At 36.7% G+C, this 27,900-nt stretch overlaps 1 protein-coding gene across 2 annotated transcripts in view; it reads right to left on the minus strand.

Annotated features, from left to right (window-relative positions):
• Positions 1-27,900, minus strand: part of ZNF385D (zinc finger protein 385D) — a 451,302-nt gene that overhangs the window by 63,627 nt on the left and 359,775 nt on the right. For both annotated transcript variants that reach the window (XM_074900515.1, XM_074900516.1), the window contains exon 5: positions 9,666-9,828. In XM_074900515.1, the coding sequence (XP_074756616.1) occupies positions 9,666-9,828 (163 nt within the window). The remainder of the gene's footprint in view (positions 1-9,665; positions 9,829-27,900) is intronic.

Genomic DNA, 27,900 nt, shown 5'->3' on the forward strand with positions numbered 1-27,900 from the left:
TCGCAAAAAACTGACCACCTGTCTGCGACCAATGGATCAAGGTTTCTGATCCATTCAAATTAGTCCATAAACAGACCAAACAAACAATTATGCAACAGTAACAGCCTTCTGAATCTGATGTTTTACCAAAAAAACTTGAAAGAGGATCTAGGACTGCAATATAATCATTTTGTTGATGTTCCAATAGCTAGAACTGCAGAGCCTTCAGATCCATCCCAATAGCAAGTGGCAACACCATTCCCAACATCATAACAAAACACACCATGAAGAATAAGTCATTAAGCAGATACATGCTATGTTGCTTGATCCAGTTTTTAGGACAATACTGATGAACAACTGATAAATGGATATCTGACAAACAGAAGATTATTCCCAAGATTTCTAGCAGTTACAACTATGAGCATGCAGCAACCAAGCTGACATCTCCCTGAGATAGTGTGAAAGATCCAATTTAGTATTTTAATAGAAAATGCTTTTCAGACCTACAAACAATACCATTGTTAGTTAGTATTGGACTTTTATACTGATTTAAGGGGCTGATACAGATGTTGAGACTGACAGCAGTTTCTATCTGCAGGATTATTCAAGCATAAAATTGTTGTCAAGGCAATCCCAATCAAAAGCAGCTGGGTCCACAAAAAACACATGGTGTTCATATGACAAAGCTCTCAGCATACGTAGATGCAAGCACAGAAGGATTTTATTGCACATTCATGATCAGTTGAGGCACACATAAATTACTGTAATTTTCATATCGCCATTTAGCTACACTCTGAAAGAAAGAAAAAGCCCTAGTTCTACACAGAGATCAAAAGAGAAGCTATTGTCTTCCAAATTACCATTGAGCTCTAATGCAAAATTGGTACAACAGTCTGTGGAATGCTGATAACATTTTGTGCTGCAGTTTGCCACAGATTGTCTGAAGTATGAAAAAGTCAAAGCATAGGTGATTTAAAGTGAAAGATGTAGCACGGTTAAATTTTACTGGTTTAAACTGAATTTTCCAAGCATGTGATTGAGAGAACTGATAGCTGTGAATCAGTAATCTCTAATTTCCAAACCAATGACAAGAGAACCAGAAAATAACATGTCTGTCAGACAATATGTTCTTTCAAAGATTTTTCATTCAAATAAAATTTAAAATGAAGTTGAACTTACAGAACAGGGTTATTGGGAAGTGGGCCATGGAGTCCTATAGCTGGCTCTGAAATCCATCTGTATTGTGCTAATCACCAAGCAGTTACTCCTCATTTATTATTTCACACTTGCATTTTGAAATGCTCCATCCAAAATATCTCAAACAAGTTAATGTGAAGTAAAAATCTTTACAGATTCAGGCTTTAGGTCATTGTTCTGTTTGGATGTATACTAAAACATTGGCTGTAAAAGAAATCAATTTACATCTAAAATCTCACAAGCCTGAACCCAGCATTAGCCTGTGAATTCTGCTGTGCCCTAAGCAATGCAAAGGTCAGGAGAAATCACTTGCCAAAACAAAAGCACACTTTATGATATGATAAAGCATATGGAAACAAAATAACAGCTAAGTTATTCAAACAGACTGCACTGAATTGTCTTCTTAGATTAAACATCCTTAATAATTATATATACAAAGGTATCCACAGCCCAAGCTGTACCAGAAAATTGCACACTGGAATCGTACACAGTAAACTGTTTCTGCATCCACCAGCAGATTTTGAATAGTATTAAATACTATTTTGAATTTTAAATACAGTTGACATTTGTATCATTATTAGAAATAGTATTTTTTATTGCAGAAGATTACAAGAAAATCTGCTGTCTATAAAAATGCTAATGAATAGGCAGAGGCACTTTTCATTAAATATATGTTGTCATAAATACAACAGTATGTCCTCCTTGGCTTTTTTAAGAAAGGAAGAGTTAAGGTGGTTTGCCATTAAGAACAAAGGTTTAAACAAATAACTCGAAGAATAAATGATAAAATAGGGTAGTTACACCAAGCAACACCAGAAAAAATCCAGTAATTCCTAATATATGGAAGCCCTCATAAACCTTATAGCCTGGCCATTACCAAAATGTATGTTTATAATACAAAAAAAAAAAAAAAAAAAAAAAAAGCTGTAAAGCTGAATGTAAGAGAGATAAAATGAAAGTGGAAATAAAGGGGAAGCAGAGATAAGAGGAAACAGGTTTTAATTTTCAAATGGGAGTTCCTTTCCATTACAGGTCCTGGAGTTGAACCAGGAACTGCACAAATACATCTATGTACAGAGCTAACATACACATGGCTTTGACTATCTAAGTGATAAAAGAAAGCAAGCAAGGTATGCTAATCCATGATATTGGAAGAAACAAGAGTTAATTATTTGTCTTGAACAGAGAATGGCAAATATTGCAAACATGCAGAACCATATTCATATAAATATATGCAAAGAACATTTCTTCATATTTTTAACTGAAACTGCTATAGTACTATTAAATTATATGTTATCCTTCTATACAGATTGATATGACCAAGATATAGGATATTCATTTGAGCACTACAGTTGAAAATGTTTTCCTACAGTTTAGAGCAGAAGTTTTGAATCTTAAATAAAGCAGCACCTACTAACAGCAAGAAGTCCCTTGACTCCTTTCTACAGACCAGAAGCAGACACAATGTTCTAATAGGACATGTTCACTAGGACACCTATGGTTGAATGTAACATGAGAAAGATGAAGTTAATATTTTAACACTAAACCATACATACTCTGGCAGTCTAACTTTATTAGGCAATAATTTTTTTTCCATGCCTGAAAACTTCAATGAGGAAAAGGTTAATTTTTTTTTTTTTAAACAAAACAAACCAAACCAACAAAAACCCAAACAAGAAACTCTCTTCTCATCAGTGGTTAATCTAAAAGCTATTCAAAAGCATATTAAAATTTCCACTTGACAGACAGAAATAGGGGCATTTGTTACATGACCATTCAGAGTTAACTAACACAGATGAGATTTTGAACACTGAAAACCAAATTCTTACAGAGCTCTTCATGACTCAGTTAAAAAGAATCAAAACCTGCAATTTGATCACTGGGCTGGAATTAATCTCCACTAACTTTAGGTATCAGCATAGCAGTTTACATCTGACCTAGTCACCACAGGATTTTATATACTTTTTCTCAGGTCTTCACCATTCATCTTATTTATTATAGATGTTTACTATAGAGTAAGACGAACTGTGCCCTAGACTTCACTGACATGATTTCCTCTCACACTAAGAAGACAGTGCAATTAGCACTGTATGCCAATATGCATGTCTATAGTTGACGAAAGAAATTCCACATGGAGGTTCAATTAATATTATGTTTAATAACCTCTGCTCTTCTCTCCTTCTTATATTCAATAAAACCAAAAGTAGAGATGAACAGTCTAAGCAGTTCCATAGATTTCGTTCTGTTAAAACAGTCCTTGCATTTGAAGCTGAGTTCTCTATCTCAGTAATGGCATAAGACAACCTGCACACTGTGCAACACGTTATTGACACTCCCTACATATGTACAGACCATCTTCAGCTCCTGTGTAAGCTGATGTTAAGCCAACAGATCTGTGTTAGCTTTTACTCTCAGTAAAATCTGTTGAATCATCCCACAGAAACACAGTTAAAGGCTGCAAGGGTGACAAAAGGCACTATGGAATTATTAGAAGTCACACAAAGACAACACAGTGTATAACAGGGCATGAAGTACAGTTAAAAAGAATAAAACAGCTCTGAAAATAAAAATTCTTCATTTGTCATGTATTTCAATGGAAAGAGATAAAGAAACAGTTTAAAATACAAGAGAAAGCTTTGCACTTCAGTCAGGTCCCATCAATGATCTTTTTTAAAAATTTTATTTGCATGTAAAATACATTTTATAACAGTAATGCATATTACATAAATTCAGCGTGATTTGCCTGATGGGAAACTGGTGCAAACCTATTAAAGCCATGCATTAGTAGAATGTAGAGATTTGGATAAGTCCTACTCATTTCCATTTTAGTTCTGTTCTTTGAGTTTACTCTTAATCTTTTCTTGCACTTTCTTAGTTCTCATTTTTACATAAAGACAAAAATGATAATAGAAAAAATGCTGCATAAACTGCCAGACCAGAAAGTTGTGGTCAGCAACACAGTTGGGGGACAGTCACTCGTGCAGTCCTCCAGGAATTGATACTGGTGCCAATATTGTTTAAAGTCTTCACTAAGGACCCAGACTATGGGACAGAGTGCACCCTCAGCAAGTTGGCTGATGATCAAAAAACTGGGAGTGCCTGGTACATCAGATGGGTGTGTTGACAGTCAGAGGGACCTGGACAGGCTGGAGAAATGGGACAAACAGGAGTCCCTTGAAGTTCAGAAAAGGGAAATGCAAAGTCCAGCAAATGGGCAACAATGATCCCACACACGTGTCTGGGCTGGAGGCTGACCATCTGGAAGCAGCTTTCTGGAGAAGGACCTGGAATCCCAGTGGATACCACTTTAAATATAAGCCATCAGTGTGCCCATGCAGCAAAGAATGCCAATGGCATCCTTGGCTCTATTAGCAAGACTGCAGTCAGCAGGTGGAGGAAAGTGATCTTTCCCATGTACTCAGCACTGGTAAAATAGCAGTGTTGGAGGTCTGGTCTCTCCAGTACATAAGAGACAGGGACATACTGGAGTGAGTCCAGCAAAGAGCCACAAAGGTGATTAAGGGACTGGAGCACCTATTGTATGAGGAGAGGATGAGAGAGCTGGGACTGTTCAGCCTGAAGCAGAGAAGACTCAGGGGGAGACTATCAATGTGTATAAAAACCTGATGGGGTGAGAGACAGGGAGTAAAAAAGACAGAGCCAGAAACTCTTTCCAGTGGTGCCCAGTGACAGGACAAGGCACAAGAGGCACAAACTGAAATACAGGAGATTGGACTCAAATACAAGAAAAAACTTCTTTTAGTCTTTGCTCTGAGGGTGGTCAAACACTAGAACAGGTTGCCCAGCAAGGGTGTTAAGATATTCAAAACCCAGCTGGAAAACATACTGAGCAAGCTGCTCTAGCTGACCCTGCTCTGACCTGCAGGGGTGATCTAGTCAATCTCCTGATGTCCCTTTTGAGGTCTTTTCACAGAATCTCAAAATTTCTCTGATTCTGTGGTATTTGTAGCTATCACACACCAACATATCTTCCTGAAGCTCCATTTCATGTAATCTTCCTTTCTTCCCCCTTCACCCTGACTTATTGCATCATTTCTGATTTCTTTCTCCTTCCTGCCTTCCTTTTTTATGCCCAAGACCTTGCTAGGCTGGCTGCTCTCACCTACTCCACCTGCTCTCCATTTTAGAATTATACCAGCTGGTCTGAAATTGTTATTTCAGGAGCAGGTTTCATCTGCTGACCAGAAATATCCTATCACTTCTTAGATAAAAAGACAAAGAAAAAGAAAAAGACTGGAAAAATGTAGCTCAATTAAAATTTTCCCACATATAAGAATTTTTGTATGTGCCAGTGAAAGGAAAACAAGAGAATTTATGCTTTCTCATATGCTGTTAGCCACGCATACAGTCGGTATCTGGAAAAAAACCTCCTCCTTTTCTTTCTAATCCATCCTTCGATATTCTTATTTCTTGTGACACCTTTATCACTTCAACATGTTTATGCTACTGCTCTTTTAAAACACTTGCCTATTACATTAGCAGTGTCTGTCTCCTAAGTTGTCTCTCATCTTATGTGTAGACTGTAAGCTCTTTAGGACAGGTGCCAGTATTTTGTTCTCTGATAGCACAGGGGTCTCTTAGCTGTTAAGACTCTACTAATGATAGATGATTTTGTCTGTGCCTTGCCCCAGATAGACATTTTTTCTGTTCATCACATTTTTCCCTGGTTTTAAGAGCTGTTCATCACATTTAAGTACATGGTATTTAAGACATAATGTATAACATTCGAAAGCAACATTAAAGACTTTGCCATAGTGATGGTTCCTAATGACATGTTTTCCCCCCTTAGAAAGGTCTATTCCTTCTCCAATGATAACAAATGATCTAAATCATGCTGAATTCTCTGCTGAATAAATAAATAAATAAAAATAGCTCAAATCTTCAAAACAAAATTTGTGATAATGTGGTCATGGAGAGTCCTTTTTAAATTCAAATAGCTTTGGAAAAGATCCATGTTTAGACATATGCAACAACTATGGGGCTATCATTTTACATGGATATAATTTTGGACACTCACTCTAGATTAAAAATTTTATGACTTTACTGGACAGGATATGTAGTTAGGATGATAGAACACAGTCTATCTAAATAGAGTCTGAAGGGTATTCCTAAAGTATCTGTCCTTACAGCCAAAATGAATGTGTGAAGCATCTTTATGAGGAAAATATACCTTGGCAGAAAGGAGGGTCAATTTTTAAAGCTATCAAGGACATTTAACAACTTTATGTCAGGGAACATGTATGCATATATATTAATATATGGTGAAAATATTAATTTTTATTTAAATTGGAGAATCAAGAAATTCTGAAACCTGCCTTGTATACTACCACAAAGTGGACTTCTCTTTGTAATCGTCACACTTTCTGTTTTTCTGTTCTGAGTGACTACAGGTATCACATCATAAATAGTAAATAGAGATGAAATATGGATGTTAAATAATAGAACTGGTAACAAAGCTCTCACAGGTTGGGAATGGGGTTCTCCATTATGTGCCTGCCAACATAACTCTTCATGATATTTAATTCCTGCAGAGATGTCTTAAGTTCAAGCCTTCTAATAATTCTAGAACTTGTTTAAGGGATTAAAAAAAATAGCAGCTTTCACAGAATGAGCAAAATGACCCCACATACTATGTTTTCTCCTTAACACATAGTTTAGCCACCAGGAATCACTTATGAAAGGTTTTAAGGAGTTTGCTTACATTGTGGGTTTCACAGTCTCCATTTTTTATTGCAATAGCACATGCTGGTACCACATCTGACAAAATAGTTCTAGAATAAGCAACATAAAAAATTGCTGCTTTATCTCTTGATTCAGTTTGTATACTGTGTGGTCTTTTTCATAATCTTCATTGTATAGCACTGCAGATTTCCTGATGACATTTTGTTTGCTGAAGCTGCTAAGGGTGCTCAGAACCACTGAACTGAAGTCCTGAGCAATGTGCTGTGACTGACATGTAATTCACCATTTAACCACTGCTGTACATGATATATAGGAGATGATATGAACATGACCCTATCCTGAGTGTATTTGGGATCAAGTAATCTTCAGCATAGAGCTTTAAAAAACTGTAGAAAAAGCTTTTGTTCTGAATGAAGTGCAGGGACTTAGTAACGGAACTTATTTCTAGTTATGAAAGATTAATTAATGAATTATAACCAGTAGTACAACTATTCCCTCAGAACTGTATATCAGAATCTGTTACTTTTAAGGAGAACATTTACACAGTGCAGTATATTCTGATATTATTCTGGCTTTTAGAAATAATTTTGCCCTTAGAAGTTCTATCAAGCAAATATAAGAAAAACTGGAAAGGAAATGAAATCTGGTTTATTAGATTTTTAACTTGTATGTTTAGCAGAAAAATTCATCCTTTTGGGTACCCAAAATTTTCTTTTTTCCCCACTTTTTTTTTTCTCCTGTTATGCATACATGCTTGATTCTACAAAGGATAATTTACACCAAGGATGCTATTCTACTGCCAGTCACATCACTGCTGACCTGTAATAACTGTATTTGCATTTGGAAAGAACTGGCTCCCTTCCTTGAATGCCACCAGCTGAATAGGGCTTTTGCCAGCAGTTGAATATGACTCTCAGTTTTTTGTGAAATTGTCAGATTTTAGGATGTTTGTCAATTAACATCAATATGTGTGTTTTGGAATGCCATTAAGGTCAATACTTCTAATATAGAATACATGTAACATACATATATGTATACACACATTCTCTGAAATTAATCCAGGAAGTCACAAACAACGTGTAATGCTGAGGAAACTCCTGTCATTGCTTTTGCATGCAGCTAGGTTTCTTATGTTTTCTTACTTATGCCAATATAAAAACTGTTTGTACTACTGACCTTGGATACAAGACAGTTCATATATCTTGTCAGGGTTCTAATTCAAAGCCTGATGGAAAGACTCAGAAAGGATTTAAGGCACCTTGGAAAATCCTTCAAACTTACACAGCAAAAGATAAAAGCTTTTGAATAATACATTTTAAAGCTTAAAAAGATTTCGCTTTTCTTTCAATTATTTTCTCCAATCACTACATCATATTTTGTAAACAATAAATCACTCCTTCCACGCAACATCCCCCTTTCTGTTCTGAACATGCCAACAGGTAACAGGAAAAACTTTTAAATGTATTTGTATGTTTAGAAACACATATATTTTAGTAAATAGCTTTTGACTTTGTTCCTATTCTCCCATGCTTCATTTCTTTCATCATAGAAACAAAAGTACTCAGAATATTTTCTTTCTTTCTTTCTTTCTTTTGTAACAAACATGAAAATAATGTAACAATTGTTTTTTAAAGCACTCCCATTATAAATAGGATATAAATTTCCATAAAAACATATGCTGTCTATAATAAAAGTCTGTAAGAAAGATATATAGATATAGATATATATATATATATATAGAGAGAGAGAGAGAGAGAGATAGGTATCTGTTTATAACAAATATAGCAAAGATATATCTTAAGTACTACACAGGTCTGCAAGGTGCTTTTTTGTTATACTATAACTGGTTAGTGCATATCCATTTACAATTCTAAACTTACTGCATCAGAAGTGGTTCCAAATGAGCAGTTTTCAGCATCAGTAGAAAGGTCTCTGTTGTTTCACAGTTTTAGCTTTTTTGCCATGGCTGGTTTTGTCTTGTTTGGGGAAGTGGGGTTGATTATGACTAAATATGCAAACTGTATCCCTTCATATGCAGGAGCAGTCATACCTTGTGAGATACTAGACTGCCCTTCAGTGAAATTTCCAGTACAATAGCCAAATGCTAAATCAAATCCAGTTGACTTTTATCAAATATTCACATAGATTTTATTTGCAAAGGAATACCTTTTACCTGCACAATAATTTAAAGGATATTATTTCAGTCTGTAGACTCATTTAAGCAGAATAATTGGCATCAATAGCACTTACCTGATTGTGTGGAATAGAGGTTATACAGCTACTTTCCAGCTCAAAACCATGCAATAGCCATTTTAAAAAAATAATGCAATGTTTGAAATTTATGAAAATTAGGTTTTTACTAACGATGCGTTTGTAAGAGGCTTCTAGACACAAGCAGCATAATTAGCTACATTGTTTGTGGTTAAAAGAAATGTGCCATATGTAATTTATAGAGAGATACTGAATATAGACTAGGAAGTTTAGATCAGTTGATATGTAATAGCTTAACCACTATAAAAATTAATCAAGTCATGAGTATTGCATTCTGTTCTAAACAAATGACAAGCCTCTTTTCACTAAGAGAACTCAGTTACATGACTATCATACTCCAGGAGCCTACTGAAAGGACTAAAAGAAATCAATATCACACAGAGAGATGGATTGAGCATGAATCAATGTGGCAAGCACATAACCAAACAGACATGGAATTAAACAAGGAAAAAAAAAAAAACACAAAAAACCCAAAACAAAACCACAAACGAAACCAACAAAGATTGTCGCTTAACCTGTTTTGTCAGAGCTGGTATTGATGGTATTGGTAGTGATGGAAGTGAAGGTAGTCTTTGCGCTGTCCTTGGTAGTAACAGATTTCTGCTTATTTTTCATGGCTTCCAGTGCTTTGAGCTTCTTGGCATGTTTAGTGCCTTTGTAGTGGGCCGCAGCCTGGCTCTACAAAGGAGAACAAAATGAACCATGCAATCAGGCTCATTTCTAAACTAGCATTCTCTGTATTAGTACAAATACAGACTACCTTTCAATAATGGGTACCATTCACATTATCTAAGCAGTGACCAAACAGAAACTGTATTTCGAATGATGCTTGGAAAACAATGGAAAAAGTACTGAAGCAACCCCAATTCAATAAATATGGTATATTACTCTATAACAGTATGTTACTTTCAGACTAAAATAAGGTTGGTTTAGTCTACTGTGCTACCATTAGTTTTTCTATCAAGACTTTTTTTGCTTTTGCATAAAAAAAATATTTAATGCTCAGGCAACAGGGAGGAAAGGCACTCTCCTCCCAGTAGCTTTGCACTTTTTCAGTTCCTATTTCAAACCAGATATTTTGTCAAAGCTTCCTTCAAAGAACAGTTTACTATTAATAGTGGTATCAGAAACTTCTCAGTGAAGAGTGACAGTAAAATAAAAAACAAATCAAAAGAATCCCAAACCAAAACCAAAGCCCAAACAAAAGAAAGCAAAACACAAAACACTTTCTTCAAAGCCCATCACCAAAGATTTAACTGAATGTGAGGCAGACATGCAATTAGCTGGCTTTCTTAAAAAAAAAAAAAAAGAAAAAAAGGATTACTTTTGTCCACCTGCTACAAAAGGTAGTGTTTGAAATTCAAAGCCAGGAGCATCCTTTCAAAGGAGAAAGCTCACACAAATCCTGTCACCGTTCCAAATATATTTTGGCTACTTGATACTGTTAAGCTGAAATAGATTTTTATGTGCATTGCTGTAAGGATTTATGTATTACACTGAAAGTATCTTTATTATTCTGAGTTAATACTAACTTTTCTTCATTTAATTTATGTTGCCAATATATTTTAAGAATATTATTTGAAGTATAAGATTAAACCTTATACAAAACCCACTCTAATTACTATGAATATTCAGTTTATTTCTCCAATTATTTAAAGACTTATAAGAAAGTCTTCCAGTTCATAAATTAACAACCTGAAAAATTCCTTATTTTTTTTATTGCTGAACTTCAAGCTTTACTGAAAGCAACTCCTTTCTTACTTGAAAGAGAAATCATTAAGACTCCAGTAAAAATTTAGCTACTACAGAATTGAACAAATGAAAAGCAACTATGCTGAGTCAGCGCAAGGACCCACAAAGGTCAACATTTTGTTTCTGGTATGAAACAATAGCAGTGACTTTTAGAACATAAAAGAAAGGCAAACTTTTTCTATTGTGCAGTCAGAAGAAGTAGAAAACGCGTATGTATTTAATTTAGTGGCTACAAACTCAAAGGATCAAAGGGATAAAATGACACAGTTACTTGTCTCACTAAGCCACTCGTGCAGGTAGAGGAATCCTGAATTACCTGGCATCTGTTAGTCATTAGGCCTTTATTTAATGTTATCTAATGTGCTGAATTTTAGGGAGAGAGGAAGTTCTAGTGGATATTGCAGTAAGAGTGTATATTAATTAATCTCAAGATTTTTGACTCAGCTTTCATGAAAAGTCATGATTCCTTCCAGATGCCTGAGATCTGAGCTCAAGGTGAGCAGGAAAGAAGTGTGAGACCTTGTCTAAACCAATAAACACATATATGTGTATGTGTATACATGCACAGATATACACACATGCATATGCTCTTGTTGTATATTGAGATGCATCATTCTGTTTGGTTGAAAAGCCAGTTTCTCTACACCTAAAATAATGTAAATATTGTATTAGGTACCCTTATTGAAAGAACACTGGACAGTGAAGTTATTAATTAGAAACGACTTGAACAGAAACAGCACAATCATGCATCTTTTACAATTCCCAACACATAACATTGAGACATACTGTAAGCCAAATACAAACAATCAAGAGATGTTAATTATTGTTAAACTGAAAGGTCAGTGTCAAGTTACGATGATGCATTAAAAAGTATATTATACAGTACCATCCTCATATCACTATCACATCAACTATTTTTACAGTTTTTAGTCAAATTTAATTATCAGTTAGCTCCAGATTCTGACTGCACTTGTTTTCCCTAACTAATATTGTCATTCTTCAAATATCAGAAAGGTAGCTAGAACATGGTCCTTAATACTGAAGTATGAATGTCGATATTAGTTTGATACACGGCTCAACATTCTTCACAGAATTGTTGGTGGAGCATCCCAGGTTTGTTTCCTGCATGTATAGTTTTCTTCCCTCCAAATTCTGACAGCCAAAACACCACAAAGCTAAACTTAAGCAGGGTGTTGGATGCATAAGGAATATACAATGAATGCCTATGTAGAAATCGGTGACCTTTTCAGTGTTCTGAAATATATTAATGAAATTCCTCCAAATCAGAAACACGTTACTCAAATTTACAAGTATGATGGCTGCTATGCAGAGTTGTCCATTACTCACTTCCCACATAGTGCTGTCAGTTTACCCAGCCTCTACTTAAGGAAGATCTTTATGCCTTTTTTATTTCAACATTTAAATCGCCATCCTCTGTGGGAACATGAAGCCATCTGAGCTTGTTTCAATATAACTGTAGCTGGCATGCTAATGGTTGTTCTATGAGAGAGCAGACAGATTGCTCCTAAGTGTTTAACCAGCTTCAAATTAGCTTATGCTGAACTTTAACAAGAGAACTGTAACCTTAAAAAAAAAAGTCTGTCATTATCTTTCCTTGCAAGAGTAAGATGTAGGAAATGGAAAAATATCCATAAATATCTTTTTCAGCACAGCACCATAAAATATGGTACCTCACTGAATCATTTCTTGCAGCCATAAAAGAACTAAAATAATCCTCACTGCTTAAATGGCATTTACTTGTATCTTATAAAACTCATTCCTGAAATGGTATTTACTGGTAGGTTAAATACAAAAATAAGATAGATCATAAAATGCAATTATTCCCAACTTTCATGCAAAATTAAGAAATATTGAGAAAGAGCAGAAGAGTGAAAGACAAATTAGTCATACTTTTTGGTGCCAACCATGTTGCTTAACTGAGTGAAGAGACTACCCCTTCAGAGAAGGGGTTGTCTCCTGGAACACTTCAGAGTTCAACAGTTGCAAAAACCAAGAAGATAATATATACATGTTTATATGTTACCTTATCAAGTTGTGCTAGAAGTTGTGCTCAGACAAGTTATGAACAGAGTTTACAGGTGAAACCCTACATTGACAGAAGCTGATGGGAATTAAGGGAGGATTTCCCTTTACAGGTTTTGTAAAGGGGTAGTGACTTTTGTAATTGCTTAACTTGATGGACGCCAGTCCCCTTTGAGAAATAACTGATCTAAAAATCAGATGTTTTCTCAAATGGAAGAGATTCAGGACAATCCTAAAGGAAAAATTCCCTATTACTACAGAATACTTTGTAATCACAGTCAATCAGCTATCGTAAAAACCCTCTAATATTAAATTTTTCCTTTCATGATAACAACACATTATAAGAATACCTTAAAAAAGAGTTTACTTTCTTCTTTCATCATAGTTTCCATGTTTGCTTCTCACATCGTAGCTTCCATGTTTTATACACAGAATTAACCCTAGCGCTGTGAAGACAAGTCACTATCAGCTAACATGTGACCCAGTCAGTGATGAAGCATGAGAAATATGTTAATATTGCTGGTGTAACATTACCGTGAACTTTAAGAAACTATATCCATTCTTGAAAAAGATGTCTAACAAGAAAATAAAAGGTAGATTATTACATTGTGTCTGAAGCTGAAAATTAAAGGATCCTTTATTAAATTTTGAGGGCTCTGATCCTGCAAATTACATGTAGACAAACTTTGGTCTATGGGAATTACTTCAAGGAAATGGCAATATGCCTAAATAGCAAATCACTTTCCAAGGTTATTTGTAGTGAAGTCCTGCCTATTGAGGAGTACAAGTCAGTTTAAGCATCTCTTTTGCAAAACAAATTCCTCTGGTTCCATGTATCTATCTTGAACAATAAAGGACCTTCCTAATCCTTACATTTTGTAATCTTCCCAAATTCTTAGAATATAATTTTTTTTTCTATATAAGGATTTATTGTGTGTGTATATATATGTTATAAACAAACAGGCATGCACATACCATAAAAGGATAAAAAATTCTATATGCAGGTGTGAGCAGTTAGAAATAACAGCCATAGTGTCAAAACTCGGCTGTATTTTCTTTGCTTAAGTACAATATTGTACCACAATTACCATAAGGACATCCTATTACCAAGGAAATTGCAATATGTAAAATACGATGAGAAAGATGAAATATTTTAAACAATCCAGACAGTATTCTCTTAAAATTACAGTCATCATATGTACATGGAAGTTTTCAAAATAAGTTTGTCTGCCTGACTAAGGTACGTCAGTGAATCTTCTCACTTATGTTCTTTAGGCATTAGTCCAACAAAAACATTGTGCTTAATCTTGTGCATTGAGACAAAAAAGTATCATCTCCTATACTCAGAGAGTTTTTCAACTTAGCGGTACTGCATCTTCTATCCGTTTTATATCCCTCCTGGTCCACCTTATATTACCAATCTTTTTACAAATTGTCTTCCTGTCTCAGTCATTCCTTCCAGGCAATACCTTCATAATAAAAGCCAGTTCAAAGAAAAGAACTTTTTTTAAAAAGTGTAGTGAATATGTTCCATTGATTCTTCCTCACAAAAATTCAGTCCAACTATCCTCCATTATGTCTTTCTCATTTCACAATGAATTTTGAAAAATGTCCATTGTGGAGAGTGCTCTGCTCCATGATGTCATCTGGCCAATTAGTAGCAAAGCTGCAGTACCGTCTGCACTCTTAGAAAGCCCCAAACAAGGGCTGAGAGTGCTGGAAAGTCCTATTTGTCTGTCTGAGATTTCAGTAGATCGTGTTATGTCTTTGTTTTTACCAGCTACTGGATGCTACTATCACCTCTGCTGTTATTCCCAGTACAATAGTAGCAATTTTGGCTAATACATTAACAACCAATGTCAGGATCCTCCAGAGTAAAAACCTCTAAAACCAAAAAATGAGTTTCCTGGTTCAAACTAATACTGTCAGTGAGCTGGGCACACATGGAAAGCAATAATACACAACTGCATGAGGCAACAGAACTTCTGTCCTGGGTGAAGTGAGGGAAATTGTTTATGAGATGCCTATGCTACACGTTGTCTTAAACTCTGAGTACAGATTTTTTTCCTAATGTTGGGCTGTCGATAAATACTTAAAATATAACTTCACAAATGTTTTAAGCATACAAGAAAGTGATAAAAATCAAAGGTCCTTTTTATTTTTAGAACAAGCTTCATATTTTTTTCTTATGATTCCAAAAGCCTGGCCAGTCAGTGATGACAGCACTTCTCAGAGAAGGTTGCAGTATGCAGCTGAGACATCTGTAAACTACCAGGCATGTGCTATTTACATAACCCAAGCTGATTGCTACAGAACTTCTCCAGTAAGTAAACTGGAGAAATTTACAGAGAGAAAGTCCAACAGCCTTGAGATGCCCAATAGCTGGTTCTGCCTAGGGCAGGGCTTTTACTGTGAGCCACACCTGATAAAATGAGAAGAGGATTGTACAAGTCTTTTGCACCTAGATATATTTACTCTATTTAGTAGGTAAGCTTTTATTTGAGGCTATTTTAAATTTTCAAAAATCATTTCTTACAAGGCCTACGGTTTGGTTTGCCCCACGAGTACATGCAGGAAATTCAGGACTACTCACAAGTCCTATGCTTACTTTCTAGAAAACAGAGGAACTGCATGGATTTCAGCTGAGCTTCAACAGATTCACAGTACAAGAGACAAACAAGCTAAGTACCTGTGCAAACCTTTGCAGAATAGATTAAATGAAGACACATAATGTAATTTTTAAAGGTGAAGTCAACATGATGACAAGTTTCATATTGAACAAGAAGACTATCCTGATTTCTGCCTGATACATACAAACTTAATCTGCAGTCAATTATAGTGTAGATAAATGTTGCCTGTCGTCATTTCTTCCTTCTGTTAAGCCTACCTTTATCTTCTGAGTTGTGTCATTTCAATTTTTTGTGCACTCCATCATCAACACCACTTGTAATACAGAGCCAGAGATCTAATTACATTATGCTCTCAGATGTAACTGTCGTATAAAACACCAAGGACGTGTGTAATATGACTTCTTTCAGATGTGCTCCGAGAGAAGACTTTTGCCCCTTAAACTATAACTGATCATTTTGCCCCTTTCCCTAGAGCCAAATATATAATTACAGAGCAAGTACCAAATAGGACCTTTCTGTAGAAAAGAAAACATTTCTCCATTATTATGGCAGAATAAAATAAATGTCTCAGCATGTTAATTCCCAGGTATTTAATTTTCTCTTTCCATGGAAAGAAAAACTTTCTGTTCCCTCTTCTTCTTCATAAAGCATTTATTCAATACGCTAATGAATGTACCCTGAGACTCAAGGATCAGAGCCAATGGGTGCTTCCTGAGCTCATTAGCTCCTTTGCATTAACAAAACTGCTCCATCCCACTCCCCGTGCTTGGGCTCCTTCCAGAGCCATTTATATAATGGTAAGAGATTGCACCTGGCAAGGGTTTGCATCACTTTGTGAGAGATTGGCATCAACCCCATTCGTATGGTAAAATCATCCATCCTATAGTAAAATCAAATATTTTCATTATGGAAAGGAAAAAGCTATTTTACCTTGGTCAGATACAGGTCAGGATTTCCTACTTAATATCGCTTGTCCTACAGAAAAGTATCTTTATAATCAGGCATCTGCTTGGTTATAAGCTATGGCCAGGTTTCCGTTGAGAGTGGGCATTACCTGAAACTATCCAAGAAAGATTACAAAAAACTGCCTAGATATGACACGCTTCACAGTGCATTCCAAGTAGACATACAGAGCATCAAAATATATATACTGAAAGGAAGATACCTCAAGTAATCAATCTCTTTCCATACCTGTTGTTGGAAGTGTGAGAAAAGCAAAACAGCAAAAAATCTCCAAAACACACATTTCCTTAACACATGGTGCCCAGAACAAACACAGGACACGATGGAGATCCAGTGATTTCTGTTGCCGTAACACCAAGGAGGAATGTGAAATGAGGTGGAGTCTGCACGGTCCAGTTCTTCCACTTTTCTCATGGAACATCTGACATGACTTTGCAGATCTATCTCCTGCTCTTCCCCTTCCCTCAAGAACTGTTTTGCAGTGCTCTACAGACCTTATCTCTCATTCTACCTCTTCACACAAAAACAGCACACACCTTGCACCAAGGAATGTGCTGTGTCGCTACTCCACCCACTCACACAAACATACTTAGATAAACATTACCCTGAGTTTGTATCTAACTTGGAGGGACAATAATCTGATACCAAATTGGAGGGACAGATTGACGGGTTTGTGCTCCTCGCCCCCTCCCAGAAGGGATGCCTTTTGGTAAAATTTGGGTCGTCAGCTACACCGAGTGATTACCCAGGAAATAAGTGTGTGTGATTGCAATTGGGTTTTTTGTGTGTAGTGCTATATAGCCAACCTGCAGTATGTGCATCTACCATAGGCAATCTCAAAGAATCTGTAGATGTTGCATAAGAATAAACCATACTATTTGTGAACCTGACTGCTTCTCTTGAATGCAACTGAACCTACAGCATACGGGCTGTTCATGCATCTCTGGTGTCAGAGATAAGTCCAGCTGCCCCTAGCCCCTCTAATGTCTGAGGACCAGCTAAAACACAAGGGGATTCATCTCTTACCAAATTAATTAATTACCTTAAATGCACATCTGTAATTTTTCTTCTAAGGACACCAGTACTTTATGCAGCACAACATAAATTCATTGCATGTTGAAATTCAATAAGCAGACTATTTGCTTTACTATTTTATCCTTTTTATTGTTAAGGCAGATCAGTTTTTAACTAATTCTGACAAGGTTATCAAGTTCACATTTCTGGAATTTTTTAACATACTGGCTTCCACAGTAATAATGGTTGCTTTTCTGGGAGCTTGTTTGATAGGGAGACGAAACATGTTCTTTTCAGAACTGGTATAATAATGACATTAATGGTAGCATTTAATCTCATCTTCATTGTATTAATTGGCAGCATCATTTATTTTCACCATGGTAAATTTTACTGTAGTTAAGAATTTCAAGAGAATATTAAAGTCGTTTGTTTTTTTTTTTTTTTCATTCAGGTGATTAATCTCAAAATTAATCTTAGAATGAGATGGTTAATCCATACATACTGCTATGTGTTACGCATGTGATAAAATAAACCATGTATTAATTCAGCTTAGTAAATATAACATATATACTTCCACTTCTGAATTTGGAACTGACATATTTGGAACTGAGAAACTGAGCAAATGATATATGCCATTAGAATTTTGTAGAAATGTACCCCAGCTTCCCTCCACTAGCAGTAGACACACCCACACATCTTTTATTCATTGTGTTAATTAGCACCTTTTGAATAGTATGTCAATAATGACAGTCCTAAAAGTGGAAGCTGACATACAATCTATCTATGAAACAACAAAGAAAATAAGCTCAATGTGGTTGTGATTTACTTAATAATGATTTAATAATGTAAACATAATTCAATGTTCAGTTTATACACAAATCATGTTTACTTAAAAACAACGGATGGTGTTGAATTTAAAATAACTTATTTAAAACAGTAATTTTCTGAATAATGTTGAAAAGTGAGTCTTTTCTGGTGTCATGTGAAAAAGAATGACAGTGGTGGATATATAGCCAACACCTTTTTGAATCTCAGCTTGCCACATTTCACAACAGCTAATTGGAATTAGGGGTGTACACCTACATTTACCTGCCCAGCACCTCGGTTCATTTAGAAACTACACTGACTGAACATAAAACACTTGATTCCCTCTGGGCCCAGCTTGGGAACTGATCACTAAAGAAAGTTGAGTGGGTGGGTGTGGCGTAGCTCATTTGAGTGTTTTCACCTGGTTTCTGTTGCCAAGGAAACCACTTTTGTCTGTTTACATTCATAATAGCAATTGCATTGAATTCTGAGTTTCAGATTTTTTTGACTGAATCAAAGCATCAGGGAAGAATAGTGATAAGTGAGACACAAAGATACCACAAGAAAATTTACAGAAAGCAGAAAAAGCTTAAAAAGTGCATATTTAAATTCGTATTAACTCAGTACTATTTGAACTTTATATTTGAAATTACAAAGAAGTTAATACAACTTCTATGTACAAAACCACAAGAGGGTACATGGAGAAATTTTCATTGTGCTCTAAAGAACAGTCTTAATACTTTTACTGGAATTACTGTTTTTAATACTATAGTTATTATAGTTATTAGAAGTTTTCCAAATTTCAAGTTTGTCTTCAGAAAAATGTTGATTTGACTTTCTGATTCTTTTACTTGAATATAGTTACACATTTTTTTTTCATAAACTTTCAATTTATATTTCAATAGTTATTTTTATATAAACCTTTCCCGTGTCCTTTAGATTAGCTCCTATTCATATGTAGAAGTTCAAAACCCACAAATAAAAACCATAAATGCTCAGATTTCCCTATTTCAGCTCTGTTTTGTGTAGACTTGGCTGTAGTTAGGTGCTTCCCTGGTTAAATCTCTAACCTTCTTGTAGAAGGCTATAAGTATATGTAAAATATGTGAACTTTTCCACTGTGAAAAGTTTTCACAGCTGCACAAAGATTGGTAATTTAAGGCTAGGACTAATACAGAAGAATTTACAGATTATTTCATTCTCCTCATATTCCAAAAGAAATCCAAGCCTTCTAGGTGCAGAAACATCCAAGAAGAGCAATGTGTTTTCTTGGAATAAAAGAACTCTCAGCCCACTAGTTCCTGGCACATTTAGACAAATTGTGTATCTCTAAAAGAGTCCTATGACAGAGTCTTGCTTAAAAAGCCCTACTGTAGGTTTACCCACTGGACTTCTCTCTTTGGGAAGAAATATATGTGACATGAAAAAGAAAGAAGAAACAAAGTAAAATTAATAAACACTATTTCCTACTTAAAAAAAAAAAAAAAGTAGTAAATTATATTTTATATAAGGAACTAATACTAATAGAAAATAAATGCCTGCATGCTGATAAAGACTAGTGGTATACCATGGAAGCAAATCTGCATTAGAAACTAGTTTTATCTAAATGATTAGCCAGGAAGATATTATTTTGAGAAAAACAATCAAAATATTCGGAATGAACAAAAGTTTGTGAGACACATGAAAACTTGAAGATCAGTCAGTTTACAATAGAGTTACATTTATTCCTTTACATAATGCTGTTCCTTTTGCCTTGTTTTCAGTCAGTCTTGGGCTACTCTGTGAACACATTCAGAGCCTCAGTGAAGTCCATGAGATGCTGTGTATACCTATAAGGTTTGCCAGAACACAAGTCCTACCAACTATTGCAGGGTCAGAGCCTCAGTACTTTGAATAACCTCCTTCATTCATACATAGTGCACACAGACCTGCTGGCAATGCCAGTTAGTTATAAAATCATTTGTTCTTAAAGTAATGCATAAACGTGGATAGATTAAGTCATTCCAGAAGTTGTGCAGACTGAAAAATGGGGTTTATTTACTAACACAAGTGAGTTGTTACACTTTCATCAATTCAGAACAGGCAACAATATCTTCCAGTATAAAGCTGACAGGTCACCATCTTTCACTTTAAGCTGTCTGTTTGGTTTTATATAAAAAACATGGCTGGGGATACAAAGCAGTACACAAAACAATGAGAATGTTCTGACATTACTTACTGTTTACACTGCAGTTATATTTTGTCTCCTTCCTACAAACCTTTGTTACCTCTACCTCACATTACACTGAAATCTAAAAATCTTTTTTTTTTCCACTGACCAAAACCAAGTATTTGCTGAAGCTACATGAAACTGGTTGCAATTCTACAAACCTAACTGGATAAGAGTAGCCCCTCTGAATTCAACGAGACATTTTATATGTTGAAGTGTTATAGGACATCTGCCTAAGAGATGCTCTATATTTCAGGTTCAGTCCCATTGACTTTTACGTTTCTCATCTCCTTTAGTCAAGCACAGGTTATCAGGTTCAAAACTGGAACAGCTATATGAAATTGTATGGTGTGTAATATAAAAAAGGTCAACCCAGACAGGTATAGAGCCCTGTCTGATTTTAAAACCTAAGACATCATTTCATGATTTAGATTTCTTTGGGCAGAGATTATTGACAGAGTGAAATTGCCAAATGGTACTGAAATTTAATGCTGAGACTCCAAAGTCTTTGGAGCTGGCAAATCCCTTCATACCTGTTCACAATATTTTTTAACATATTTATACTTATTTATTGCTTTTTATTGTTTTTATGCTGTTCTTCCTTTTGTTATTTCTCAGTGTTGATTCCCATCAGTCTATAATAACTGTAACTGAAATGAGAGGAAAAAACCCCAAAACTTCCCACATCTTAGAATTAAAACAACAGAGATCTGATATATGTAAATTAGTACAAATAAGTCAGTACCATTTAACAGTTTTCCATCCATGTTCACCAAATGTTGGAATGCTCCTAAAGTGAATAAGAAGCTCCGTCATTAAGAGAAGGTTAATTTAGCCTTGCAGGCATGACCTTAACACCTGAAGAAATGCTGACTTAATTCACACAACGCTTGTGTAAAATGAAAGACTTTTTCCTTTTATTTCCTTTTTACAAAATTTTATCCATGGACACTTGATAACATCAGTAATCAAGAAGAGATTATACTACCAGAACTACCGAGGTATTAAAATACCTCAATGAATACTGAAGAATATTCAAGATTCCTCTTCCTTCTATCCTTTTAAGAATAGCATTTAACAGTTGCCAATTCCACAAGCAGATGTATAAAAGCATACTGTTGTTAAAGAATAGACAAGCTGGTTTCAAAGTTTTGTACTGAGATGCAATCCTTTCTAGACTTCTGAAGGAAAATAAAATGTCAGGGGAGAAACACTGCAAGTTTGCACATAGCATTTGTGGTAAAAAGGATCTCCTGAAAAAGTCAGCACATGAGGCATGCAAATACATCACAATGAGACCAAGCAGGGCTAAGGAAAACCCAACATGTCTAGCCTGGTCCCTACAAAATTACATCTGGAAAACTGGTTTCTGTAAAAAGTTGTAGAGATTTCTGAATCCTCTTTGAATAAAACAAAAATAAGTAACTTCACCTCCAAACCTCCCAGTTTACAACTGATATCTCACTGCCGTGATAATTCTTAATATTCCTTTATGACTTGCAGCACCCCAAACTTATGTGATGGAGAACATCCAACTGAAAACTTCTAGGTAAATGAAGACAGAACTCTCACTAATGAAATCCCCTAGTAGCTTTCTAAACTGGTGGTGTACATTTGGGGTGTATGGACAGTTTGACACTGATTTGGGCACAGTGAGCTTCAGGATGCTTTCTGGAGTTTCAACCTTCACTAAGTACAGGTGAAGCAGCAATATGGGACAGCTATGCTTTTAATGTTCATATCCTTATGACTCTTAAAATTGAATCCTAAAAAAATTTCTTTAATATATTATGCTTAACTCTACGATTAAATTGCATAAACCAGTAAGTGCATTTTCCCTTGGGTATGTATTAACAATTTACTTTTTGCAGACAAGTGCACAAATATGATTAGCTTTTGCAAATTGCTCCTTATTCTGTTACTGGTAAGTAATTTTTATATTATTGCAATGTACACAGATGCTATTTTCCACTACATATTCAGCAGTAATGAGCTAATTCAATGTGCTAAAAACAACAAAAGATCTTCAAGAATGAGCTATTTGCTTCAGTAGTCCAAGCTCCATTGAAATGTATGTTAAAATCATCCATGATAGGAAGTTAGCAACTTGTTCTAAAAGGCCTATTGCAAAAGAACTTTCTTTAGTTCATTTATTCAAATCCTGAATGTGTTCTGCTACCTTCCTAACATGCATACTATTGATCGACATCTCACATATTGATTTGGAAGTTATTTTTTGAGTGTGGCTAATACACTTCATTACTTGTCTTAAAAAACCCCAACATTTTGGCAGGAGCTTTACAACTGTTTCAATATTCACTCTCTGAATTCATTATACACAACAAAATCTAGAAACAATGAATCATGCTGTTTTCATTGCCCTTTGAAAATTGCAAGGACCTCCTTGCTGAGAGGAAAAAGAAAAAAAAAAAAAAAAAAAAGTAACAAGCATGTTAAGTTTAGATTGTGTGGGTGAAATCCTGGAACTACTAAAGTCAACAGAAATGACATTTATTTCACCCTGGACTGGTGATTGAAAGCCAGTGCAATGCTCCACCTGGATCCAGTGGAAAGAATTTAAAGATGGATGGACAGCCTTTGACTGAGCCAACAAAACAAAATGTACTGAATCACAGAAACACATTGGTTCAGCAAAAAATCCCATGCTTTCACCACAAAAATGTCTTATATGCAACTTGGAATATGCTACTTGTTTACCCTCACTATAGCATTTGTTTGGCTAACTCTGCATCATCTTGACTGGTGCTACATATTCTTTCTCAGCTGCTACTGGTATGTTGTACATACATACAGTCTACAAAATACTGACAAAATGAAAATTGAGAACACCCAGTTCAATATTACTCAAATGGAAATGACTTGATTTGTTTCCCTGCTCTTTCTTTACTAGTTACTTAACACTGCTGGAGAAAACCACACCACTTGAGTGATCTGCACAGGAATATTTTCCTGTTTCTTTTATATTGCATCAAACCTGTTTGTGAAAGGTATGTGAATATATATATATATATATATATACACACACATATACATGTGTATATATATATGTATATTTATTCCTCCAAGCTCAGGAAGTTAGGTAAGAATGTCAGGAGGCCTGCGTGGATGAACAAGGAACCCCTAGACAAACTCAAACACAAAAAGGAAGCCTACAGAGGGCAGAAGCAAGGACTGGTAGCCTGGGAGCAATACGGAGAAACTATCCAAGCAGCCAGCTGTCAGGTTAGGAAAGCCAAAGCCCTGATGGGAATAAATCTGGCCAGGGACACCAAGGGCAACAAGAAAAGCTTCTACAGGTACATCAGTGATAAAAGAAAGACTAGGGAAAATGTGAGCCCTCTCCAGAAGGAAACAGGAGACTTGGTTACCCAGAATATGGAGAAGGCTGAGGTACCAAACAACTTTTTTGTCTCAGTCTTCACCAGCAAGTGCTTCAGCCACACAACCCAACACAGAAAGAAAAGGCAGGGACTGAGGGAATGAAGAACTACCCACGGTAGGAAAAGAACAGGTTCAAGACCATCTAAGGAACCTGAAGGTGCATAAGTCCATGGGACCTGATGAGCTGCATCCATGCGTCCTGAGGGAACTGGTGGATGAAGTAGCTCAGCCACTATCCATGATATTTGAGAAGTTGTGGCAGTCCGGTGAAGTTCCTGCTGACTTGGAAAAGGGAAAACATAGCCTCCATTTTTAAAAACAGAAAAAAGGAAGACCCAGGGAACTACAGGCCAGTCAGTCTTACCTCTGTGCCCAGAAAGATCATGAAGTGAATCCTCTTGGGAAATACACTAGGGCACATGGAAAATAAGGAGGTGATTGGTGAGAGCCCACATGGCTGTACTAAGGACAAATCATACCTGACAAATTTGGTGGTCTTCTACGATGGGGTTACAATGTTGGTAGATAAGGGAAGAGCAACGTCATCTACCTGGACTTGTACAAAGCATTTGACACTGTCCTGCATGACATCCTTGTCTCTAAATTGGAGAGACATGGATTTGATGAATGGGCCATGTGCTGGGTTTGCGTGTGGCTGCGGGGTTTGGTAGCAGGGGAGGGGGCTACAGTGGTGGCTCCTGTGAGAAGTTGCTTGAAGCTCCCCTGGCTCCAAGTCAGGCCTGTCTCTGCAAAAAGACTGAACCAATTAGTGATGGTGGCTGTGTCTCTGTGATAACGTATTTGAGAAGAGGAACCTGGGAGGAAAAGTTGGAGTTGTGAGGAGGAGTTGCAAGAAGGACACCTATGAAACTCAAGATCAGTAGAAGAAAGGAGAAAGAAGGGGTAGAGGTGTGCCAGAGCAGACACACACCCCCTGTAGCCTGCGGTGAGAGGGCAGGCTGTGACCTTGCCACCCATGGAAGTTGCTGGTGGAATAGATCCATGTTGGAGACATGGACAGTGGGATTGAGGGCACCCTCAGCAAGTTTGCCAACACCAAGCTGTGTGGTGCAGTCGACACGCTGGAGGGAAGGGATGTGCCATCCAGAGGGACCTGGACAGGCTGGAGAGGGGGGACTGTGCAAACCTCATGAAGCTCAACAAGGCCAAGTGCAAGGTCCTGCACATGGGTCAGGGCAATCCCAATCACAAATACAGGCTGAGCAATGAGTGAATTGAGAGCAGCCCTGCAGAAAAGGACTTGGGGGTATGGGTGGATGAAAAACTGACTGTGAGCCATCAATATGCACTCACAGCCCAGAAAGCCAGCTGTGTCCTGGGCTGCATCAAGAGAAGTGTGGCCAGCAAGTCAAAGGAGGTGATTCTCCCACTCTGCTCCACTCTCGTGAGACCCCACCTACAGTGCTGTCTCCAGCTCTGGGGCCCCCAGGCATAAGGACATAGACCTGCTCAAGCAGGTCCAGAGGAGTCCATGAAGATGATCAGGGGCTGGAGCACCTCCCCTGTGAGGACAGGCTGAGAGAGTTGGGGTTGTTCAGCCTGGAGAAGAGAAGACTCTGGGGAGACCTTATAGCAGCCTTAAGTAATAGTAGTTAAAGAGACCTACAGGAAAGATGGGGAGGGACTTTTTATCAGGGAGTGTAGTGATAGGATGAGGGGTAATGGTTTTAAACAGAAAAGGGTAGATTGAGATTAGATATAAGGAAGAAATTCTTTCCTGTGAGGGTGGTGAGACAATGGAACAGGTTGTCTCCCCCCTGATTGTGTTCAAGGCCAGGTTGGATGGAGATTTGAGCAACCTGGAAGTGGAAGGTTGGGGTGGAACCCCATGGCAGGGCGGGTGGAAATAGTTGATCTTTAAGGTCCCTTCCAATCCAAATCATTCTATGATTTTATATATATATATATATATATATATACACATACACACTCAAACAACAGGCAACCTGCCACCTCACCAGAAATATTATATTAGATGGAAAGGTTTCCAGTGTTGAGTACACTTGATATATATATCCAGCAGACATCCAGCTATAAAGCTAACAAAGACTCTCACATTTTTGTCAGAGAGATATAATCCGTTGCCCTGCTTTTTTTACTGCCTTGCAAATAATCTGTACAGCAGTTTATGGATGGATATAAAGCCACAGCATATATCAGAAACACTACATAATGATATCTAAGGAATAAAACATCAGAAGGGGGCAGATAACCTTTAGAACTCTCAGTCTCAACTGAATCTGTGTGACTATCTATCCATTTTAGAGTAATTTCCTATTTTTGATCCTGGAGACAAATTACATCCGAGTCCATTCCATAATAAAAATACAACCAAAATACAAGAAAAATAAATAGAATAACTCAATTTAGCTCCTAAATACAGTGCTTTACACTATAAATCATCTCAAGAATGACAGTTATTCCTATATGAATGAATTTTAGACAGACCAATAAACCAAGGAACCAACCTTAAAAGAACATTAAGGGAGCAAGTTCAAACAGTGGATATGGAAGGGTAAATAGCAGACAGCAAACATTGTGAATGCAAAAGCAAGTACTTGGAGGTGTAGGTTGTTATGATCTATCAGATTATGATGCATATTGACAGTGACTCATGTAAGTCTGCCTGAGACAAGTTAACTTTCCCAAGGCATCTTCCTGGCTTTCAGAGTTCAGGCTGGCCCTAATGGCTGGAACCATGTCACACCTGTGCACTTATGTTCCATTTTCCACAGAGCCTTGTGAGGCCCCGACTCCCAGCGCTGGCTGAAGTGCCCCTGTGTGCCATCTACTCCACCAGACAAATCATAACTGCAGAAAGGATCACCCCTTAATGATGCACACATTTACCAAGTAATAAGAATTTTGAACTGTACAGCACTGTGACTGTAACCCAAAGAAGGGGTGAGAGTAGGATCTCAAGTACTATCTAGAGTCTTATTAGTGACAGTGAACTTCGAGAAGTCACACTCTCCAAACAAGATCCTAAAGGTCCTCAGGACAGATGCACAAATGTCCTGTGAAGTGTGTAACATCTTACAGCTTGCAGGACTGTTGCCATTTACAGAGGAATATGACAACTAGGCCAAGCTTAGGATAACTGGCTTTAGCACCCAGCATCTCACCAAGTCCATAAATGATTTAACTTCTAATACTTTCCAATACTTTCTCTTTATAGAGAGATGATGCTTTAATCTTTAATTCAGTGATTCTTCAGTTTCACCTTACAGATATTCATGCCCTTCAGTCTCTTAAAAAATACATTTTAGTGCATTCCAAATACAAAACAGATATTACTTCCAGCTGAGAGTTTTAAGATGTATTAGCACCTTCAGGCTCATACACAGTAAATCTAACAGGTTTCTTCAGGCAGACAACTGGCCAAAAATATAATTGGGAACTTTCAGGATAGGCCAAAGGGTTTACTATTCCAAATATGGTAGGAGGACAACCAGTTGTCTGCTAAATATGGATTAAATCTATCGTCAAACCGTTTATTCAGACGTGTGCAAACACAGCTTTCAGTTAGTCAAATATAAGCCTATGACATCTGCAAGTTCAGAAATATGGGACTGAAACCCCCTGATATTTGATAGGAGAGAGCCCCTACCTTCTTGACCTGATCACACAGACCACATCATAGCCCTGGTGGTCTTTTGACTGCACAGCTTATTACTACAGAAGCCAGGAACTTAATTTATTGTCTACGTGAATCTTTGCTCCACATGGCTGTACAGTCTCCTCTCCTTCTCCTCATTTAAACCACTCCATTCCTAAAAGTTGTGGGCGTCCACTACTGTTCATTAAACAAACAGAAATTAAGGATTACCTTGTCACACAAAATTGGCAGTTTTAATAAATAGGTCTGAATAAGTGGTTATTTACAGTGCAAAAATTTCAGAAAATTAC

Source organism: Athene noctua, chromosome 2, assembly GCF_965140245.1.
Source record: "Athene noctua chromosome 2, bAthNoc1.hap1.1, whole genome shotgun sequence".
Taxonomy (NCBI): domain Eukaryota; kingdom Metazoa; phylum Chordata; class Aves; order Strigiformes; family Strigidae; genus Athene; species Athene noctua.